This window comes from Pinus tabuliformis, chromosome Q (assembly GCF_031772625.1).
Source record: "Pinus tabuliformis cultivar Carrire ecotype Pingquan chromosome Q, CPIR1, whole genome shotgun sequence".
Lineage (NCBI taxonomy): Eukaryota > Viridiplantae > Streptophyta > Pinopsida > Pinales > Pinaceae > Pinus > Pinus tabuliformis.
Window position 1 is genome coordinate 420,205,229 of NC_142296.1, and position 20,914 is coordinate 420,226,142.

At 39.5% G+C, this 20,914-nt stretch overlaps 1 protein-coding gene across 4 annotated transcripts in view; it reads right to left on the reverse strand.

Moving 5' to 3' along the window:
- LOC149219992 (putative aspartyl aminopeptidase) overlaps nucleotides 1-20,914 on the reverse strand; it is a 371,039-nt gene that overhangs the window by 229,262 nt on the left and 120,863 nt on the right. For all 4 annotated transcript variants that reach the window (XM_089384594.1, XM_089384597.1, XM_089384596.1 and 1 more), the window contains exon 4: nucleotides 3,164-3,436. In XM_089384594.1, coding sequence (XP_089240720.1) covers nucleotides 3,164-3,436 — 273 coding nt within the window. The remainder of the gene's footprint in view (nucleotides 1-3,163; nucleotides 3,437-20,914) is intronic.

Sequence of the window (20,914 nt, forward strand, 5' to 3'; positions counted from 1 at the left end):
TCTTCTAGTTGCTTATCTATAATATGTTGAGCATGCACCAATGTTTATTTTTAGTATTTACATTGTAAATAACTTGTTAAGGAAAATAACAAGTAGGTAAGAATAAATCAGAAAAAGTGCATGGAGGGTTTCTAACTAAGTAAACTTAGAAACTTCAACAATCAGGGCAGACATTCTCCCTAGGTCAAGGGTATTAACTGAGTGCCATGTAATGTGGCTAGGGAGAATGGCCCAGAGAGCATCAAGGCCCAGAGTGCTCCCACAATCAGAAGACTCTGACCATATAGCCAACCGTTAGTTGGCTAATAGGTAGAGTGAGTGCCCCAAAGCATCAAACAAGTAATTTTACCATTCAAATGCTACGTGACAACATGGTGGGAATGGTAAATTGGCCTAGGTTTTCACCATTGGTTAGGGAGAATTGACCTTGTTCCAAGTGATGACTTGGTTAGTTGGTGACCTAGGACTAGTTTTGTTTTACCCTGGTCATGGGGTACCTGACCATATCGCCAAAGGGTATTTGGCTAGTGGGTGACTAGATCTTTTTTTTACATGATATCGATGCAATATGCTTTCCACGTGATTCTAGAATAGAACATGAAGTGGATGGATACAATAACATAGCGGGCTCATTCAATCTTTTCTTGGGATGGAGAAATTGTTCAGCAAAGTGGACATCTAAGGAAGTCAAGTAGAATACCTCCCTAGCTCAGAGGGAGCATTGTTTTTTGTGTAGTTGCAGGAGGTATTCCCCAGCTACACAAGTCAGCTCAAAATAAAAGGAAAATAAATTAAATTAAATTTAAACCAATTTGATCAAATCGGCTCCAAATGTTCAAGTCGGCCTAGCAAGGAGACATGCTCCTTGGGCACCACAAGAACACTATAAAAGGGCATTAATACTTCTCATTTTTACTCACACACAATACAAGCAAGAGATATGAGATAGTCGTAGTTAGCAAGGAAACGATTCCAAGGAAGGAACGTTGAGTACCTATCTTCCCGTGAGGTTGGTATAGGGTTGTTTTGTGCCCTAAACTAGGTTGCAGGATGTAGAGGTTTAACATGGGCATAAGAGGCATAACACATGGTTGTTTAGGGTTGCACTAACGGCCATAGAAGGGCCGAATTATGGCCACAGGAGAAGAGCCCTAAATGGGCCCGAGATAGACTACAGTCCAAGTAGGGAAGTGGTTGTAAGCAAGCTATGATTGGACCACAAGAGGGAAGCGACTCAAAGCCGCAAATTAGGCCTGAAAAGAGGTTACATATAGTGTTGGTGAGGTTCGAATACAAGCCTCAGGTCGGTCCAAATAGGGTCGAGTTACAGGTTGCAAAGCAAAAGGATAAGAGCCCAGAGAGAGGTCGCAGGAGCAGGCTTTAGCTAAGTTGATTGAAGCCCACAGAAATGTTGGTAAAGGTTGTAGGTCTGGACAATAAGGCCACAAATTAGCCCAAGTTTTACAGAGATACAAGGTTAAGGTTGCAGCGTCATGACAGGCCTCAGGAGTTCACTGCTACAGGGCCACAGGAGGGTCGGAACAGAACCGCTAGGAAGGGTGGCTAAGGTTGAGGTTAGGGCCGAGTTAGGATAGTAGGTTAGCAACAGGTTGACCTAGTCCTAAGGGCTAGCAGAAGGCTAAGGGTTTGCTAGCTTGAAGGTCTAGCAAAGAAGTCATGTTTGACCAAGTTTGACTAGAATCGTAAGGTTGGTTTGGGTTGACCAAGTTTGACTTGAAAATTATTAGTTGTTGGGTAACAGGTTTCTCCCGAATTAGGTTTCCTAGGGCAAAATTTTGGTGTCTACTGTGCATGGCTTTTCTACTATGATCGTTACTATTTCCATTGCATTTACAGTAGAATTTTCTGAGTATAATTGCTTAATGATGTTCTGGAATGTACTAAAGTAATATTATATATCATTAGAAGTAATTAACAGTTGCAGAAATTTATGCTTGTCTAATTAGCACTAGAAAATCAACAAACAAGTAGCTTGTGGTGGATTGAGACCACTTTATATTGTTTAACTCACTTACCTCTCATAAAAATAAAGAAAGTAGAGAGTTCATTCATATATTCATTCATCAATAACTTGTATTAGAAAAGAAAGAGATGGATTGTGGTACTACCCCCCTCTTGTCTACTACTATTTATATTATATATGTCTTAGTGTGCTAGGCTTCTTGGAGAAGTTCAAGGAAAATACTAGGGTTTGGGTATCACCCTAAGGAGGCAAAGACACTAAGGTTCATCATAAACCCTAAAGGGATCAATATAGTATGGTATCTTGTATCTTTTGTGAGAGAGGATGACTTAAATACTAGAGTTTTGGAAACCCTTGTGCTACACATTGTGCTTGTTGAGAAAGAGGACAGACAAATGTATTTTTCTTTAACCATGAACAGCTTACCCGTGATGATGCTAGCTTGTTGAGGATTATTGGTGACTAACTATCTTTGGTTAGGAGTGAAACCTAGCTAGGAGGAGTCTGTGACTAGGGTTTTCTTGGTTTCCCTAGCTAGGATTTGGCAAGCTTGAAGTTGTATCAATTTGTGATAAGCTGTATGTATATGAAGTTCACCTCTTATATATAACTGATTTTCAACTTGCATTCTCTACTTGATTTTATTTTCAACATGCAATGTCTTCTTGTTGATTTGACATAACATAGAGCTGAAATTGTTAATTGATTTAACACATATCTTGAAGATAAGGGAAGAATTTACTGCTATAAATTCTTCTATAATAAAGTTATTTCAGATCTCTTAAATGCATGGAAAACTGTGCCTGGGGAGCTATGACTTGTTGCAAATTTGCAATTGAAGTACACTTGTTTGGTATCTTTTCTCTTGAGCTGCCTAGTGATTTGGAAGTGAAGTGAAGTATTTGTTGTTGTTTACTGCTGTAATTATCTATTTCAGATCAGCCCTATGGTTGAAAGTTCTTAGGGATTAGATCCCTGAAACCTCTATTGAGTGGCGAGATTTCATATTTGCATTAATTGCCCAAGATCCGAAATCCTTCAATATAAAGGAGTGGCTAAAAGATAAGTAAATAGATTTAAAAAAACATGAAAAGGCATAACGCATAATCATTATAAAGATTGCAAGTACTCTGATCTCACATAAGTTGCATTTCCTATTAATGGAAATCGGCTGTCAACCTGTCAAGATGAATTGCTAGTGTTGGTATACGTAGAATGGGCCGTTTCACTTTAACAAGCTTGTGTGAAAGAGATCCATCAGATGTTTTTAGAATAACTCGTCCAGCCACACTCAAATCTCTATCAAACCATGTATGCCATAAACCAGCTCCATAAGGTTGTACATTCACAGTCAAAAATCCCAACTTAGATGTTGCTGATACTGGTTTTAGCTTTGGACAGGGACTATCTGTATGTGCTGCAATCACATGAAAGCCCTTGCCTGCAACATACCTGCACAGTAAAGCAAAACTATAAAATTTAGCAATGATCCCAAAATACTTAATCTAGCAACTTCAAAGTTCCAAAAGATTCATATTATAGTTTAAAAGCATGACAACCAAAATTGTAGGGGAGATGTTGCAACTCATAGTTGCTGAAACATTCTTTTTAAATTTAATAGAACTCAACAGACATTACGAGAACCAAATTTCTTGCGGAGAGGTTGTAACTCATAGTTGCTGAAGAATTCTTTTGAAAATTCAATTGAAACCGACATTATCAAATACATTAACTGATCAATAGGTCACAAATAAAAAGGACCAAAAAGAAGACTCCAGCCGAACCAAATAGAAAAGCAAATATTTTCTACAAAACATACATAGTATCAAGAAATTTTATAGACACTCTAAAAATATTTTGGGTTTAGCATGAACAAGGAATAAATGGAAATATAAGGTAATAAGGACTGAAATTACAGCGGATAACAACAATTGAACTATATTGTGTTGATTTTTGTGTAGGTTGGGAGGTACTCCAAGCCCTAGTGTTCGAGGGTTGGAGGTCAAAGCGCCACAAGTAGGCTTGTGGGCTTGAGGTCCAAGCTTGGGGGTTTTGCACCCATCGTGATTTGGGCCAAAACCATGATGAAGATACGACATGTGATGGATGAGGATGATAGTGCTCAGCGATACGATTCCAACGCAATGAGAATCATCTGAATCCGAGTTGTCGTTAGAGAGAAATGAATTTTTGAAGTTGGCTAATTAATTATTGGTTACCAAGTCATGTAGGCTTGGTGTAAACACAGTCCAATAGAAGGGTCTCTTCATCAATTCATTGAGCCCTTGTATGTGTATAAATACAAGGTGTATTGGAGTGTTTTAGAGCATCCATTGGTGTGACATTCCTCCAAGGAAGAGCTCTGAAATTCGGATGCCCTAGCCGCAGCAAGAGAGGGTCAAGACAGCGTGGAGACAAGTCTGTTTGGAGGCCAAGAAGCAGCATAGAAGAGGACTGTTTGCAGGGCTGATTTGCAGATTGTCTTAGGGTTGTTTGAGGGCTATCAAGACAAGTCCGAGTTGTTGTTCAAGGGCCGAGTTGCTGGGCAGTGAAGGCCGAAGAGCTAGAGGGACAAAACGCTGAAGAAATAGGTGTGTTTGGGCATGCGTAGGGACTGTCTCATGATTTAGTGTTGCAGTGCTAGGCCGCAGGCCTTAGCACACAGCAAGAGCTGCGTAGAGGGTTGTCAAGGTGGACTAGCCCCTCAAGAAGGCAGCGTGGACAAGGAGGAGGCTTCCCAAGGAATGTCGCAGCCCTTTGAGGGTTGGTTTGTGGACTGTCATAAGGGTTTAGGGCTACAGCACATGCCCTAACCAGGGCTGTCACAAACACAGAAGCAAACATCAGTTCAGCAGTGTTTTGGAGGGGTGTTGGATCCTAGTTTAGGATCAGATTTGGATCAGTTAAGGGCAGCCTGTGGAAGTCAAGGAGGAGGGGCAGATCTGGTGATTAGATGCCCTACACTAGTGACAGATTCCACAGTGATTGAGCAGCAGACTTGCAGCAAAAGATTGTTGTGCATTGGGTCAAAGTGTTGACCATTGCTTGGGTCAGTTTGTGGGCTGCTTGTAGGAGGCCTTAGGAGTTGTTTGGAGGAGCCCATGTGGATAGTTGGGAGGCCTACCAAGCAGCCAAGGTGACAGCAGGCATATCAGATCGGAAGGCAAGAGGACAGCAGCAAGGTGTGTTGCAGATGGACCCGTGTATGATGGATTGATGGTGTCCTAGGCAAGGACACATTGATGTGCCCAGATTTGTGCAATAGCTCCTCTATTGCAGAAGCAAAGGGCGGATTGGAGAAGTCTGTGGGCAGCCATGTGTAAGGGTCTCCCAAGTGTGGGGATGCCCTAACTAGGTGCAGATGCTACAACGTGGACTTGGTCTCTCATGGACTGTTGGAGGGCAGCGTGAGAGAAGACCAAGTGTGGACGAGATTGGGCACTTATGGTCTGCTGGAGGACAGCGTGATAGTGTCCAAGTTGGAGCCCGGTGAGCAACACCTTGATGGACAAAGGTAGTTGCGAGAGAGGCAATTGTTGAGCTCAAGGGTTGACGAACTAGAGGAGCAGTTGTGGAGCCCGAGACTTGTGTGTGGAGAAGGACTTCTACAGCAGATGATGGGCAGTCCTCCTAGCCCGTGTTCATTGTGGGAGATGGACATCTTGCAGTGACAGGTAACAGCCCTTCGTGCCCTATGTTGATCTTTATCGGAGCAGCGCAAGAAGACCATAGTGGGCTGAAGTCCCTGAGTATCTGAGGAGCAGCAATGGGCAGATCGAGAGTTGTTCACAAGTGGAGTTGTGAACAACTCAACAGGAGTCTCAAAGTGTTGTGGCCTTGATGGACGAAGGCACAACTAGAGAGCAGATTGGATAGTTGAGATTCAGTGGCCAGATGGACTTGGAGTATTGATAGAGGCAGAAGTTGCAGATCGGGAGCCGCAAGATTGGGCAAGTACAAGGTACAACCAAGGCAGTTGTGAGGAGCTCTACATCAGCTAGACAGTCAAAGTATCTTGTTGAGGGCAGATTAGTTGTCGATGGACTGACACCAAGCCCTAGTTTTGTATCTTGTACTAAGGGCCATTATCCCTAGTATGAGAGCCCTAGACTGGTGTATTATATGTTGTTAATATAACGAAGTTCGCTTGAAAAATTAAAAAGTTGTCTATGTTGTGTGCATGTGTGATTTACTGCTTTATATTTCTGCTATGCAAAGTAGTTTATGGTTGAGATTCTTGGTTTGGTACCGTCAGTGATTTTAAGACTCTAACCTAGACCCAAGGTTTTGGAAATTCAACATATTGCAGGGTGATTATGATGATAATCATTAACGTCCACTATAATTGATAAGGTCTATCGGATCTTAAGAATGTAAAGAGATTACTCGAAATTCTTTAGAATTTTATTACTATGCCCAAAAAGCATTAAGAGAAGTGTTCCAAAATCACCATAGTTTTGTTGAGTTAAAAGGTCAAGAAGGTTGGTAGCGTGACAAATATTTTGAAATTTAGATCTAATAAGAGAATAAGTTGGACAATCTAGGAGAGAGTGTTTTTCATCTTCAACCCTCTAGGTGTCGCAAAGGTGACAAACTCTTTCATCCCATGGTATTTTGGAAATCAACCAACATTTAGTTTCAATATGTAGCTCATGAGAATTTGTTCTTATTTCAGCAATGTTTATTTTCTCCTTTACACTAGTCTAGACAGAGAGAGACTCTTGATTTTCGAGATTTGGGCTGATCACCTCCTTATGATATCTTAGTTTCATTTACCTTTTTCCCTCTAACTCTTTATGACTGCACAATTTCCCTTTAAATTTTGATGTAATAATATTTTTAATATTATCCTTATTATGCAAAATTATCTCCTCCTTTATCCCCATATGGTCAAGCCAAGATGTGACGTTCTTAATTAGGAATTAAGATTAAATATCAAATGCATGCATTAGCTATAGCAAAATAAAAATTTAAAACAAAGCCCCAAATCAGTACACAAAGAAATTCAAGCCAAAAGTCTGAGCCATTGTATTAAATCTGGAAATATGAGTACATCAGTGGAAGAAAAATGTAACCTGGGCTTGCTACTGCAAGCATGCAACACCGAGGTTGAAATAAATGCAATCTCCATCTGAAATAGTTCAATATTACAATTCGCATTGCCCTGGAAACTCTGTTACTGCTCTGAAGGAGAACTGTGATTTTGGCCCTCAAATCTGCTCCAAAAACTCTGAAAAAAATAGCCTTAGGCTCCTTTCACTCAATCTAACAAAACTCAAAAATCTTTTGGGCTAATTCCAGCTGGCCTAGAATGTTCTAAAAAGTGTGAATTTCCTAACCACCCAATTTTGTGCCCAACAAGATGAACACTGCTGAAAAAGGAAAAAATCCTCCTGCAAATAACTGAGAAATTGTGTGCAAATACCCTCTAGAAATGAGCAATCTTTCCCAGCTGAAAATCCAAGCAATCACCAGCTCCAAAATCTTTGCGAAATCTCTGTCTATCAACCCGTACGCAGGCCCTGGAAGAGAGAAATTCAGCCCTCCCAATAGCAACCCTCTCAGCCCTGCAAATCTTCAATAGGAAACTCGTCCTCCTCAAGGAAGAACCTCTGCAATTTCTCCAGTCCAAATTCCACTATTTTCCTACCTCACTTAGCTCCACGAATTTTCTCGTGCATCCTCAACGAAACTTGCACCAGTTGGAGAAATCCTATGAAATAGTTCCTCAAAGGCCCAGAAACAGCTCCCCAAATTCTCTCCTACGGTGACACTCGAAGTTCACCGAAGAAGAGATGGAATCCCCGCTTTGGAAATTTTTTGCGCTAAACAACACTGGTTGACTTGGCTAAGTAGCTCAAGCAAACTCTAGCTCTGAAGTTGAAAGGCCAAAAGATGCAAAAATGAGACTCTCCTCTCCCTTTTATGATTGTTGCTTCCTTCTCTCCTTTTGGGCTCCACCAATTCGGACTTCCCTCTTCATCTCTTTCTTGCTAGTTCGATTTTCCTAAGGGGGTTCGATTTTCCCTTTTTGAGTGGCCCCCACAACCCATTACCACTTTAATTTATCTTTTTATCCTATCTTTTAGTCTCCTTTTCTCCCCATAAATTAAGTGGAGCCTCCATAACCCACTTTTCCTAAGTTTATATGCCAAAATATTTATTAATCGCCAAAATTGCAAAATTGAGGATTCTACTTAGCAGAATTATTTATTGGGGACATGACATAAGACTCAACATGCTTATTCCACCCCCACTTGAGCCAAAGGTGGTTTTGGCTAGAGTTAGAAGCAATTTTAAGAAACCTCTTGACTTCAATGTTGTTTAACCTATTCTTCTACATAAAATGCCTAGTCATAGCCATGCTTTCAAGGGGCGAAAGGCTTGCTTTGATGAGATGTGATAGGGTGCCTTTCCTTTAATCTTGTGATTATACGTTATAAACTACTTTTGGATCTGTTCTATCTTCCTCAGTGACTCTTTGGAAATATTGCATCCCCAAACCTCGAATCTATATAAAATAACAAGGGTTACGAAAGTCTCAAAGAGAAGTTTTTTTAATCTCATATCCAAAGATCTATAGACTTACAATTGTTTTCGAGTCCATAATAAGTTTTCCATCCTCCATTTATCCTTTTCTCGATGCTATAATCCTAGTTGAGCTTGTGATGGATATCGATTCCAAGATATTTGTTGTTGTTGTCATGTATGAAAGTATCATATGTGATCTTTCTAGATTTAATTATCATGACTTTCAATGAGAAAAATATGTTTGTCCCTTATGTTAGTTGTGATCATCCTCTGTGCAATGTTGTTTATATGTTAGTCAAACATTTTTTTCCAACACTTATTGATTGAGGCAATTATGTAATCGGCTTATAGGTGCCATCTTAATCTTGTGGGGTGTCATAAGATTACTTTTCTATTCCTAAGGTGGCATCCAGCCAAGCTTACTACCTTCTCTATGAAGAATAGTAATTTTTTTCTGGGTACATACAAATTCATTCCCATAAATCCAAAACTCAATCTCTCCCATTGAGCAAGCTGCTTTTTGTTTTGTTTCCATTTTATCATGAATTTTCTATGAATTTCACCATCTTGCTCCACCTAAACTATAACAATTGGCATTGTTACCCACCAAAATGTGGGTAACACCATAGGAGAATTTCTCCTTCTTTGGACAATTAGCCAGTGTGCAGCACTACATTGCTCAATGCATGGCATTATGCCAACATCCACCACCATTTGCATCGATTAGACACCTCTAACCATACAACATTCTTCTTGAAGGAAGGTGGGTTATCATTTAGCACGTACTTTAGCCATCTTACAATCATGTGCTTTTACTTAATGTCTTGGGCATTCTAACATGAATTAAAGGGTGATCTAGATGATTAATTGATCTTGAATATAAATTTGTTCTCTCACTTTAAAAGGAAGGTTAGTTTTTTTCAGTGTTGCAGTTATCGTTATCGGGATATTATTGGCAAGGGAAAAAATCAGGAAAAAATCGTAAAAATCGGGAAATAATCGGGAAAAAATTGTAAAATACAAAAATATTCATTTTTTCCAATTTTTTTAATATCTAAAGCATCTACAACATAAAATAAATACATTGACACATAAATATGATAAAAGAACTAATATATAAGATGTGTAATATCATTTCTAGTGCTACATCACACATAACAGTGAATCATGTCCTGAATAGTAAGTCCTGACTCCTGAGTCCCAACTCAGCCTCAAAATATCAACAAAAAATATAATAATGTATCTCATATCATGAGTCATAATGTCATATACAATGAAATGAACCAAATAACTAAAGTCTAATACTACTGATTTCCTCTGCCCCTCTTGCGAGAAAATGCAATAGCTTTCCCTTTCCCTTTAGATGTAGATGTCGGTGGAGTTGGCAATGGACTCCGCTGTGCTCTAGAAGCTGAAGAACTAGGAGCTACAGGAGGTAGACCACGTCCTCTACTGGTGACAGGGGTAGCCTGGGTAGGTTGTGTCACCTCTTCCTCCTGTTGCTCCTCCTCCTCATCAAAAAATTGGGGAAAAAATTGAATTTTTTTTTTCAAGATTTTTTCAAGTTATCGCGATTTTTTCGCCATTTTTTGCGAAAAAAATTAACATAAAAATCGGGCGATAATATCGCCAAACTCAAAAAATCGCGATTTTCGCAACACTAGTTTTTTTACCCTAGTCTAGTGGGACCTCCTCTAATGCATTAGGGTTATAGGAATGCCACTACTTGGGAGACTTAGATTGAAGTACTTTGTCCATGATATTCCATACTTACCACTTACCATCATTCCCTTGATGTCATCTCCATTCTTTGGGCTTGTGGTCAGGATTGGCACTCTTTTATCCTCATTCTTCATTTTAGGCAAAAAAATTGCCCTGGAGGTTGATACAGCTAAAAGAACGTTAAAAGCATAAAATGGCCACAATGAAAGAAAAAGAAATGATAAAATGCAAAAGATGGCCGGGTTTTCACTAACGTGTGGGCCAAAGCCTAGCATGCGCCCTACCCCCCTCATTAACCATCACCCTGTCCGTTGAGCACTTGACACTCTGTCACATAATAAAGGAAATCTCACATGTCCCAGCCCTGATGCACAAGAAATTGACTCATCATTAACGAGTAAATAAATGTTGAATCAATAAAATCAAGCTTGGGCTTTTAAGCTATGCTCCCTGTTATCACAATTTTAGTTAATAATTTTTAAAACGCTAACAACGAGAGTATCAGCGCCAATTTGTAATAAACAGGGTTAAAGCACTGACAATGGGAGGGTCAGTGTTATTTTATGTTAGAAAATTTTAAAAATGTGTTGACATTCAAGGTATCAGTGCCAAAAGGAGAAATTAACTTTTTTTGTCTTATAATGCACTGACAAAATATAGGTCAGCAAATGAATAATCATTATCAAACAAGTCCTAATGAGTCGGATGGTGAGGTCACGTGATCCATTGTTGAATTTGGTGAGGTAATGTGTGTTAAAAAATCATGAATGTGTGTTAGGATTTTTTAAATCAATTGTTAGTTCGTTATAATGATGTACCGCTTGACACGTCCCGGAGTAATTTACCTCATATAGTAAGATACGTATAACCCATGATTGATTTGTTGTATTTCTTATGCTGAATGAGGACGGGTTGTTAAGTTTTCCCCTGAAACCCAGGATTGAATCACAATCCCACTTCTGGTGCTTTTGCATGGCAATGAGAAACATGGAAAGGAGCGGAAAATTGAACAAAGGCGAGCCTAAGGCACCTGACCTGCTCAAAGTCTATCTAGAGATTCAATAGCATTTTCGGGAAGCAAGGTGGGAGCAATTTTTCTCTCATTGTGTAGGTTATCATGATGGTGTTGCTAAAGTGTTTGCAGAAGGCTTCGATGATCAGCAAGTGACTATTGGGGGAATTTCATTTCAGGTCACAAAGGAGCTAATCGCTGAAGTCACAGGTTTTCCTAAGACAGAGAAAGAGCCATGTTTTCGCTAGCATTGATGGACCTTTTTTCCTGAAAGATGAATTTAAGGAAATGAACTGGCATTTAGGAGTTCAGAGGTCCTAGTTAAAGGACGAGTGGCACTGTCTCCTACGGATCACTCAGTCATACTTCACTTGCGAAGGACGCTACAATCGAGTTAATCTTTATCATTTCCGGTTTTTAGCTCATATAGCAGGTCAGTTGAGAATCAATACTCCCTATTTTTTGTTGGAAAGCCTGAAACATATGTCTACTAGAGTTAGAGCAAGACCAGATGCACCTTCCCGCTTCATATATCATATATCATAAGGGTCTGATAAAATTGTTAACTGAAAGCCAATTGAGGAGGGATAGAAGGACCTGGTAACATTTTTTGTTTTGGGGAGGGTTTGAACTTCAAACTGCAAAACCAAAAAGGGGTAGGAAGAAGAATAGCAAAAAGAAAATCAAACAGCCACAAAATCTTGAACAGGGGACCTTGTCTGTACAAACTTGGAGCCAACAAAAGGTGGAACCAGTTTCTCCTTTGGTTCCTGAATTACCTAGGGTTTATACTAGGAGAAGTAATAGGATAAGAAAAACAAAGGATGTTCCTCCTCTCATTGTCCCCCTACCTGCAGAAAAAGAAGTTAGCAAGCAAACAGAGAAAGCCAAGGGCAAAATGATTGAGCCCGAAGCAGAGCACACAATTGTAGATAACGAACCCATCTTGGCAGAGATGTTTAAAGGAGGAAAAAGACCCCACACCAGGTCATGGAATAAGTTGAGAGAGTTTTAGAAACCGACCGGCATGAACCGGAAACTGGTCAAACCGACCAGTTCATTAGGCAACCGGGTCAAACCGGGGAAAAAACGTGGTTTAAGGGTTGACTTCGCCAAAAAATCACAAAAACCAAACCAAACCGGCCAGTTTATTGCCAGGCAGCTACGGACCCCACATAATGCAAATTTGTGAGTTCTAAAGTTTTTGATATAAATTTGGGGTTGTTTTCCTCCAAAAACAACCACTCCAAGAAAAGCATGGCTACCCTCTCATTTGCATGACACATCTCAACCCTAGCAATGTTGGCAATTAATGACATTTCTTTTATTTTTCATTTTCATCCTTTTACTTAAATTTTTAAGATTACCATGAAATGACTCAAGATGTTTGAGAGTGGTTTCGACCTCATTGGATTTCATATGGAGAAACTAGAATTTTAGATTTCACTCAAAATTCAGTAGACTTAATGGTTTTCAGGATTGCATGGTTTGGGAGCTTGAAATGTTTCCATTTGATTCTATCATATGTGAGGGTATGAGATTGGCATTTGATCAAAAGCATGAAGCCCTTTAAGAACCTTGATGTTGGTGGCATTGACTGTTGAACTTTGTTGATGTTGGTGGTATTGATTGTTGAACTCCTCTACCATGGCCTTAACAAGAATGTAACCTTCACTCAAAGGAAAACAATTGGTTAGGCATGCTAATCTTTTTCTACCACATTATAAGGTTGAGGAGATGAACCCTTCACTCAAACCAAAATCATTGGTTAGGGATGTTAAACTTTTTCAGTTTCTATCATGTTATAAGGTTAAGCAATCCAAGTCTGAAGACTTTGAGCTAGATGATGTTTATGTATCTCTTGTTGATGATTCCATTTCTAGTAGCGTTGAATCAATGATGTGTTTCATGAGTAACCATGTTGATCAGTGATTTGTTGATATCTATTTTTGCTACTACTACTAAAGTTGTAGAGGAGTTTTAGGAGTCCTCAAACTCTGAGCCATATTATTTATGTAGCTCATGTTGATGATACTTTATCTAGTAGTGGTGACGAGTTTGATCATGATGAGGGGTGATCATGTTGTTGATCACTGATATGTAGACTTGTAGTAGGTCAGTGGCCCCATAGCTTAGAGCATTGTTTTCGAACTCTAGAGGCCATTTAGGGCCTCATTGATTATGTATTTTGTTGTTGATATGAATTGCGCTCGGTGCCATTTTGATATATTCACTTTTACATGGTATATAGATGAGCAAACCTTGCATATTTTGTCTCTATTGGTTTTAAATCATGGTTTTAAATCTTAAAAATAGTTTTTTATTAAAAACTAATTATTTCATGTATTTTTTAAAAGATCAGTTTATTGAGATCTGATGACTCCCGGTTTGACCGGTTCTGGTTTGAAACCCGCTTTCTTAGGTGGACCGGTCTGGTCACCGGTTCCAGTTTGAAACCCGCTTTATTAGGTGGACCGGTCCAATTTTTAAAACTATGGCTGAAATTGAATATCAAGTTGAAACAGAATCTTGGGTTAGCAAAGGAGGTCATAGATGTAGATAAAACTCCTCAAAAGGACTTGATCATAAACCAAGAGAAGGCCACAAGCTCAAAGAGACCAAAGAAAACCAAAGATTCAAAGAAAGGGGTTACTATCAAGGTTCAGAGGAGTAAGAGACAGAGGAGGACAAATGTTGACATCTTACTAGAGGCAGCTAGCACACTTAGCTAGTTGATTTTTGACCACACAGTTTTGATTGCCCACTGTCAAAGTGAAATTTTGATTCACAGGTCGATAACTCAACTATCAGTGATTTGCACTCGTAAAGGTAAATGACCGCTGACATTTTCATTGTCAGCGCATTTTTGGCAATCGGTTCTATAAAAGCACTGACAACCAGCCCGTTAGCGATACTGTTTATGTTCTGGCTTCAAAAGGATAACAGTGAGATTGTCAACGCTATCAGATTAGGAAGCCCGAAAGGAGGAGCTGTGCAACAGATGATATTTTTAGAAGGATGACGAGGCAAGAGTTCCAGCAAATCAGGTAGAGGATCAGTCATCGTTTTTGACCCAGTTTCCTAGCCAAGTTTGTAGCACGTTGTTATGATTTAGATACAGATAGGCTTGGAAAAATGTATTATGTGCATGTATTTGACATATACACTTTTATTTTTAGAATATTGTAATTAAGTAGATACTAAAAAGTTGTTGTTGTAATCCTTTCTATAAAGACAAACTGTGTAGAATGAAAAAGGGTTCGGAATTTTTCGAAAATCAGACTTCGTGTATATTATTTTTTATATTAATAGAACTCGCTGCAAGCAGTATTACAAAATTTCAGAGATTCATGTGTTGAAGGTTTCCAGTCAATTTCCTATTGTGTTTTTCTTCTTTCTTAGTCAAAGCTTGAATCCATTGATCTTCAGTAATTTGAATAAAGGTTATGAAACAAAATTCTATGTAAATGCTTTGTTTTAGGTTATTCAGATTTATTATGTGTTTTTCAACTTAAATATCAATTGCAGAATTCACATGGTTGCTCTGTTTTTTTATGTTTACTTCTACTATCTCCTACCATATCTCGTTAATGATTTGTCTAAGAAACCTACAACTATCTTTCCTCTGTTAGACTGATTTGTACGGCCTGTAGCTAGTGTCTTTGTATCAGAGACTCCATGCCCAATGGTTTTACCTTTCCTTTCCAAACCAATTTTATATGATCCAATCAGATCTAGCCATTGTTCTAAGTACATAACTAGTCAGATTTGACTAAGTTATAGAAGGGATCCCCCTTCGGATTGAAAGGGCTAGCTTTCAATTCAAGAGATTGGTTAGAGGTTACCTTAAAGTTTTTCCCTTACAGCTTGGGTTTTCTCTAAGTGATAACACTCCCAATCAAAGCACTCTCAAAAAGAAGTAAAAGGTGCACCAAAGGGGTGTAAAAAGCAAGCTGAAAAAAGGGGGTAACTCACGCCTCCACGATTGCTCCCTCCTTACATCTATACACTCAGGATGATGAACCTCCATCAGCTAGTACCATGGCCATGGCACCTTGGCCTAAAGTCCTTCCCCTCCATTGCCATTATTATTACAAGTACCTAAGGACTGAAGGATTGACCTAGGACCTGTCACTTCCCCTTAAGGGTTAGAAACGCCTAATAGGGTTGACCATCTAGCTATCCCTAACACAAGTAAGGAACACTTTTACAAGTCTTGGTCTAGTTAGATACTTGAAGGTGATATCTGTTTGAAGTGTTATTATTCTTATTAACAATTAAGTATGGTCCACTATGATGCATCTATGGTCATTGTCCCTAATGATTGGTGACTTCTACTTGATCTTGAGATGGTTTTGCCAAGTGGTTCTTCACACAACAGGAGAGCCCTTTAATGGAACCTTCCATCACTCCACTAAACAACATGCCCAAGTTGTTTTGCACCTTCCAAAGAGCAGTGACGACCTTGAAAATGTTGCACCTCTAAAGCAGAGAGTTGGGTACTTTGATGATTCCATATGATGATTGACACCCTAGACTACACCTAGATGCTGAAACATCGAGCTCCTCTTGCTTGGTGTTGGATTTACCTGATATTTTACCCAACGGACCCAAGATGCCCCCAGCCAGACCTTAACACTATTTGATGGGCATTACTTGTTTCGGAGTCCAAATGATGATGCTCATCCCCAAGATGACAAGGAAGGACTATTACTCATTCATGGAGCCCCAATGTTGGAGAGAGATTGCCACATCACCCATAAGAGGGTGACATAACGCACCCAGAGCATGGTTTTTAGACATGGAAGCAATTTGAGAAACTTCTCGAGGCTTCCCCTCCAAATTTGAAGTTGATTATGATGGTGGAGCATCTCCTTAGCCCATTCCACACCTTGTGGCATTTATTGCTCAAAAACAAGATGATGTCATACTTGTAAAGGATATCTACCCACACATGTAGGCATTTATGGCATTATTTTATTGTTTTTAGCTATGAGGTTGGCTTGTTGTTAGAAAATCATAAAGGCAGAAAGACTTTCTTATCTTGATAATTAATTGTGATTTCTTAATATTCTTACTATCTTCTTTAATCTTCTTGTCATCAAGCAATCATCAAAATATAAATGCATGAAGATCAAAACAACAAGGAGACAGGATGTAAGCTCTCACCCAAGGAAAAACCCCTCTTCTAGGGGAAAACCCAAAAATTTTCTTCTCTTCTTCAAGAACCAAATCAAATGAGACAACCAAGACCGTTAGCCAAACAATAAGACCTCCTCCAACCCACCAAGTCAGATTCCTAAGAAAACAAGTCAAGTCAAACACCTCAAATCAAATCGACTAGGGTCTCGGCCCTCTCTTCCACTTCTGCAATTTTTCGGCCTACTATCTCAATCTTGCACCTTCGGCCCTGCAGTACTTCAGTCCTCTCCCACGTGTGACAGGAAATGACAAAATTTCAAACCTTTTTCTTCTTTGTTCGTCTTCTAGTCTTCTTGAAATGAGATAGGCTCCTTTTCATGTATTTCGCATTTCCTTTTCTCTTCTAGACTTGCAGATTGAATTCTTCTTGGTGAGTGAACAAATGAGGTCGACTTCCTTCTTATTTATAGTGGTTGGATCACCCCTTTTGAGGCCGACTTGATGGAGGAGGTTTACATGACCATTTTACATAAAATAAATTTTCTTTCTTTGACATAATAAGCCCAAGAAGGGTCTAGAACATAATGACAATGACTCATGACTCAACCCTAGAAGCACACAATGGATGCTTAGTCCTAGATAGAGCATAAAACCTATGCTTATAATTTTCTTTTCTTTTACATTAATTTTTCATTTTCTTTCTTTTTACAAATACATAATAATTACATCTTGTCCTAGACAACAATTATGAAGACCGATACTAGTTACATTTTCAACACTTGTAACCGCATGTCTTGTCAAACACTCAAAGTCAAACTTGATTTAGGACCTGTAGGTTTAACTATTTGTAAAAGCAACGCATAAACTTCATATAAATATAGGACCTCTTCGCCTCTTCTTTTGATCATCACACAAGTGAATTCAGTGTCCTTATAGAGAGTGTTTAATTTGCTATTTGGAAGAATGTGATTTTTATGGAGCATCTTTATATTGGAGACTAATCTTTTCATTGGAGACGTCTTTTTGGGATTGAAAGAAGGCTTCCTTGGTGGAATTTATTATTGTTGATTTTTCTATATTTTGCATGTAAATGAATTTATATTAGGGTTTTTGTTGATATTTTTAGCTCAGACAAGTGTCTTCCACATTGGCTTGGTGTCTAGCATGTGCAAGAATGTCCAAAAGTGATCCTTAGAATATTAACTTTATAAGTTTTAAAGTTAAAGTGACTTTGGCGCATTATTAGTGAAAAAAGTAACGTAAGGGACTTAAGTTGTGATAATAAGAGATTATATCACAATCGTATATCTTATTGGCCAAGGACTTAATCTGAGCCATTAGATCTTAGGTTTAGATCAAAATCATTATAATGAGACATAGAAGGAGATTCTAGGGATTATTATTACTCATTTACTGAGGAGAGAGAGAGAGAGACATAGAGAGTTGAAGGAAGAGGAGAGGAGCAGCAAGAAGGGATGCAAATACCGAGTTGTTGGCATGCAAACCAAGGCAAGTACTAGCATTTCTTACAACAGAAATCCATACAAATTGAGCAACCCATACAACAAATTTACTGCAGGTTGTATAGCAGAAAATGTGCACATAAATCAAGACAGAGTTTGGCATGATTTCTGACGCATTGATTGCTATCAAAAATTGGTAAAGATAGTACAGAAATTGAACAAAAAAAACAAGGATCATTTATTGTTGTCGGGTCATTTATAATGGTTGGCTCACGTGGCGAAGATTGTGGCACATCAAGCTATCTGGTAGCTGCAAGGGGTTGTTGGCTGTCGACTGAAGACAAACTAGGAGAAAATTTTATCCTATGGTTGTCACCCACAGGTGGTCAGTAACATGGTTTCAGCAGCAGTTGAAGCAACGAAAATTTTCCAGGGTTTCCATTCATCAATATTCTTCCAATTTTATAAGATTCGGAGGAGGAATACTTCCATAGTTTCTCTGTAGGTAGGGAGGTCGAGTTATTGAGGCCATGAGGATTCCAAGAGGGTCATGTTTTCCTTGAGAGAAATTGAGATTCCTTGTGAAGGTCATATTTTCCAAGAGGAGGTGGTACAAATTCCTAGGAGTGTCATACAAGTTGCCAGAAGAGTCAGGAGGGTCATTCTGTCTAGGTCATGAGCATCAGAGTGTCCAGGAGCCGCATGTGTGAGATCGTACAGGTTGTATTTTCCAATGTGAGGCCATGTCAGGTTGCAGAGGGAGGTCGTGAGCCTTACAGGGGTTAGATCAACTTGTGGAGGTGAAGAAATATTTTGTTAGAGCTTTGTCGGTGTTTGGCATGCAATGTTGTAATATTCATCAATTGTATAATTTGCTGAAGATAATAGTAAAACCCTCATATCTAAAGAACTAGTTTCCCTTCAGGTTTTTTCCAGGGACGTTTTGTCCAAACATATTTGTGTCCATTTTGTGATTGGTTTTTCTCAAAGTTTCTGCAGTTTATTTTGGTGAATATTGCAATCGTGTTTTTATTCAATAATTGCAATAAAATATTTTTGCTTAGAATTAAATACATCGGATAATTACTGGTTGATTGCAAAAAGCGATATTTTTATCCACTTTTCACACCAACCCCAACAACATTACTTCATACTCAGCTACATTTTTAGTGCAATCAAATTCTAACCTAGAACAAAAGGGCATAAATTCACTAGGAGTGAAGACAAACTTTGTTTCATCCCTCGTCCTTGATCTGGCCACATAAAAATGCATCTCCCATATTGTTAGGGTCCAACCCTAACCCCCTTATTTATGTAAAAGGGTCGAGTCATAGTTATAGTTAGTTAAAGAGTCAATAAAGCCCATATTAATAATTGTAAGTGGTTGACTTGCATTTAAAGAAGGGACCACAGTTAGTTGCAAATGGGCCATGGTATTAGATAGATGGTATTAATGAGAACCACGGTACTTACCCATGGTATTGCATGTATGAATCCTATATAAAGGATAGAGAGTCCCCTTGAGGAGCATCGTGTCTTATTTTGTAATTGAGCCCAGCTCTATTGGAGGTTGCCCCCTCGAAGAGGCAAGTGAACATTGCTTTCCTTTATGAATAATAAAATACATGTTGTTACTTCTTATTGTTCTGTGTTTTGGGTATGTTTCTTCGCATATTTGGTATTCTGGTATCTTCTTGCAGGTCAAGAACATAACAAGTGGTATCAGAGCACTTTCCAGGGCTGGTGGGATCTCCATTTTTAGCAGAATTTTTTTTTTGGCTAGAGACGTGTTCCGGCGTCTTTAAACCACGGGATCTGTCATTGAGTGCATAAACCTACGGATTTTGGGAGGCATGCACGCAGGGAATACAAGAGGTGGTCACGTTGGTTGGACTCCCTTGTAACCCCTGTGGGTACCCCTTCAAGTAGTAGCGCATTAGACAGAACCACGCACGGACTGTCTTCCAAGTACCCTCTGGGTATATCGAAAGCCCCCTAGACTCTCTTGAAACCTCGCCATAGATAAACCGTCGGCCGTCTTGCTGCTACAGTACACCGAGAACAGCACTCGGGGAGATTACTCATGCGTACGATAGGGTAGTCGGGTTGTACGGCTAAGGGTACGGTTGATCCTCCTTGGTTAGTGCCCTGAAAGATTGGGCCAAGTACTACTGTTGGACCCTTATGTATATTGCGATCTATAGCACCTGACACTCCTTGAGACCATATTTCCCTTGTCTCTCTCTAGATCACGCATCATATTTGCCAGATCAAATCTAGCAGGTTGGGTTCTGTCGCAGCCGCAACAATCAGTTCCGCCATTCAGATCTCTCAGATCCGCCATTCAGATCTATCAGATCCGCCATTCAGATCTAGCAGTTTGGGTTCTGTAGCAGTCACAACAATCAGATCCGCCATTCAGATCTAGCAGCAGGGGTTCGATCACTGCCACATTCCTACTCATACTCTGCAGTTGAGGGTTTCGCCAACAAATCTGACTATTTGTGTGGCTCCTATACCTGGGCGTGATTCTCGCAAGACATTGGGCAGAATTAACTTTTCTGGGAATCGGCTACTGCAGTATTCCTAAGCGAGGAGTAAAACTCCTTTCGGAGTAACAAAATAAAATAAGTCTGAGACCCTCCCGGGACGCTTATAGGAGACTTAGCCCATAAGAATCAGGTCGACGGGCTGAGCAAGGTGGTACCATTCACTTGTCAGCGTCAAAATTTCAGGTGGTCCCAAATTTTTTTTTCACAGTAACGACAAGTGCACCGGATCAGTGCATGGTACAAACCAGAGCTCAAGCTATGGCCAATGAGAAGATCGACACCCTTGAAAAAAAGTTGGAGGCATTAACGAAGCAGATCCAGACCTTAAATGACACAATCACAAAGGGCAAGTCAGGGGCACAATCGGAGGCATATGATTTTAATGAAAACCTTGAGGGCGAGTCTAGCCATTCTCTTCACTTCTATGGAAACCACCAACAGTCCCAGCTTCGACCACCCAAGCTAGACATGTATAAATTTGATGGCTCTCATCCAGCCATATGGCTAG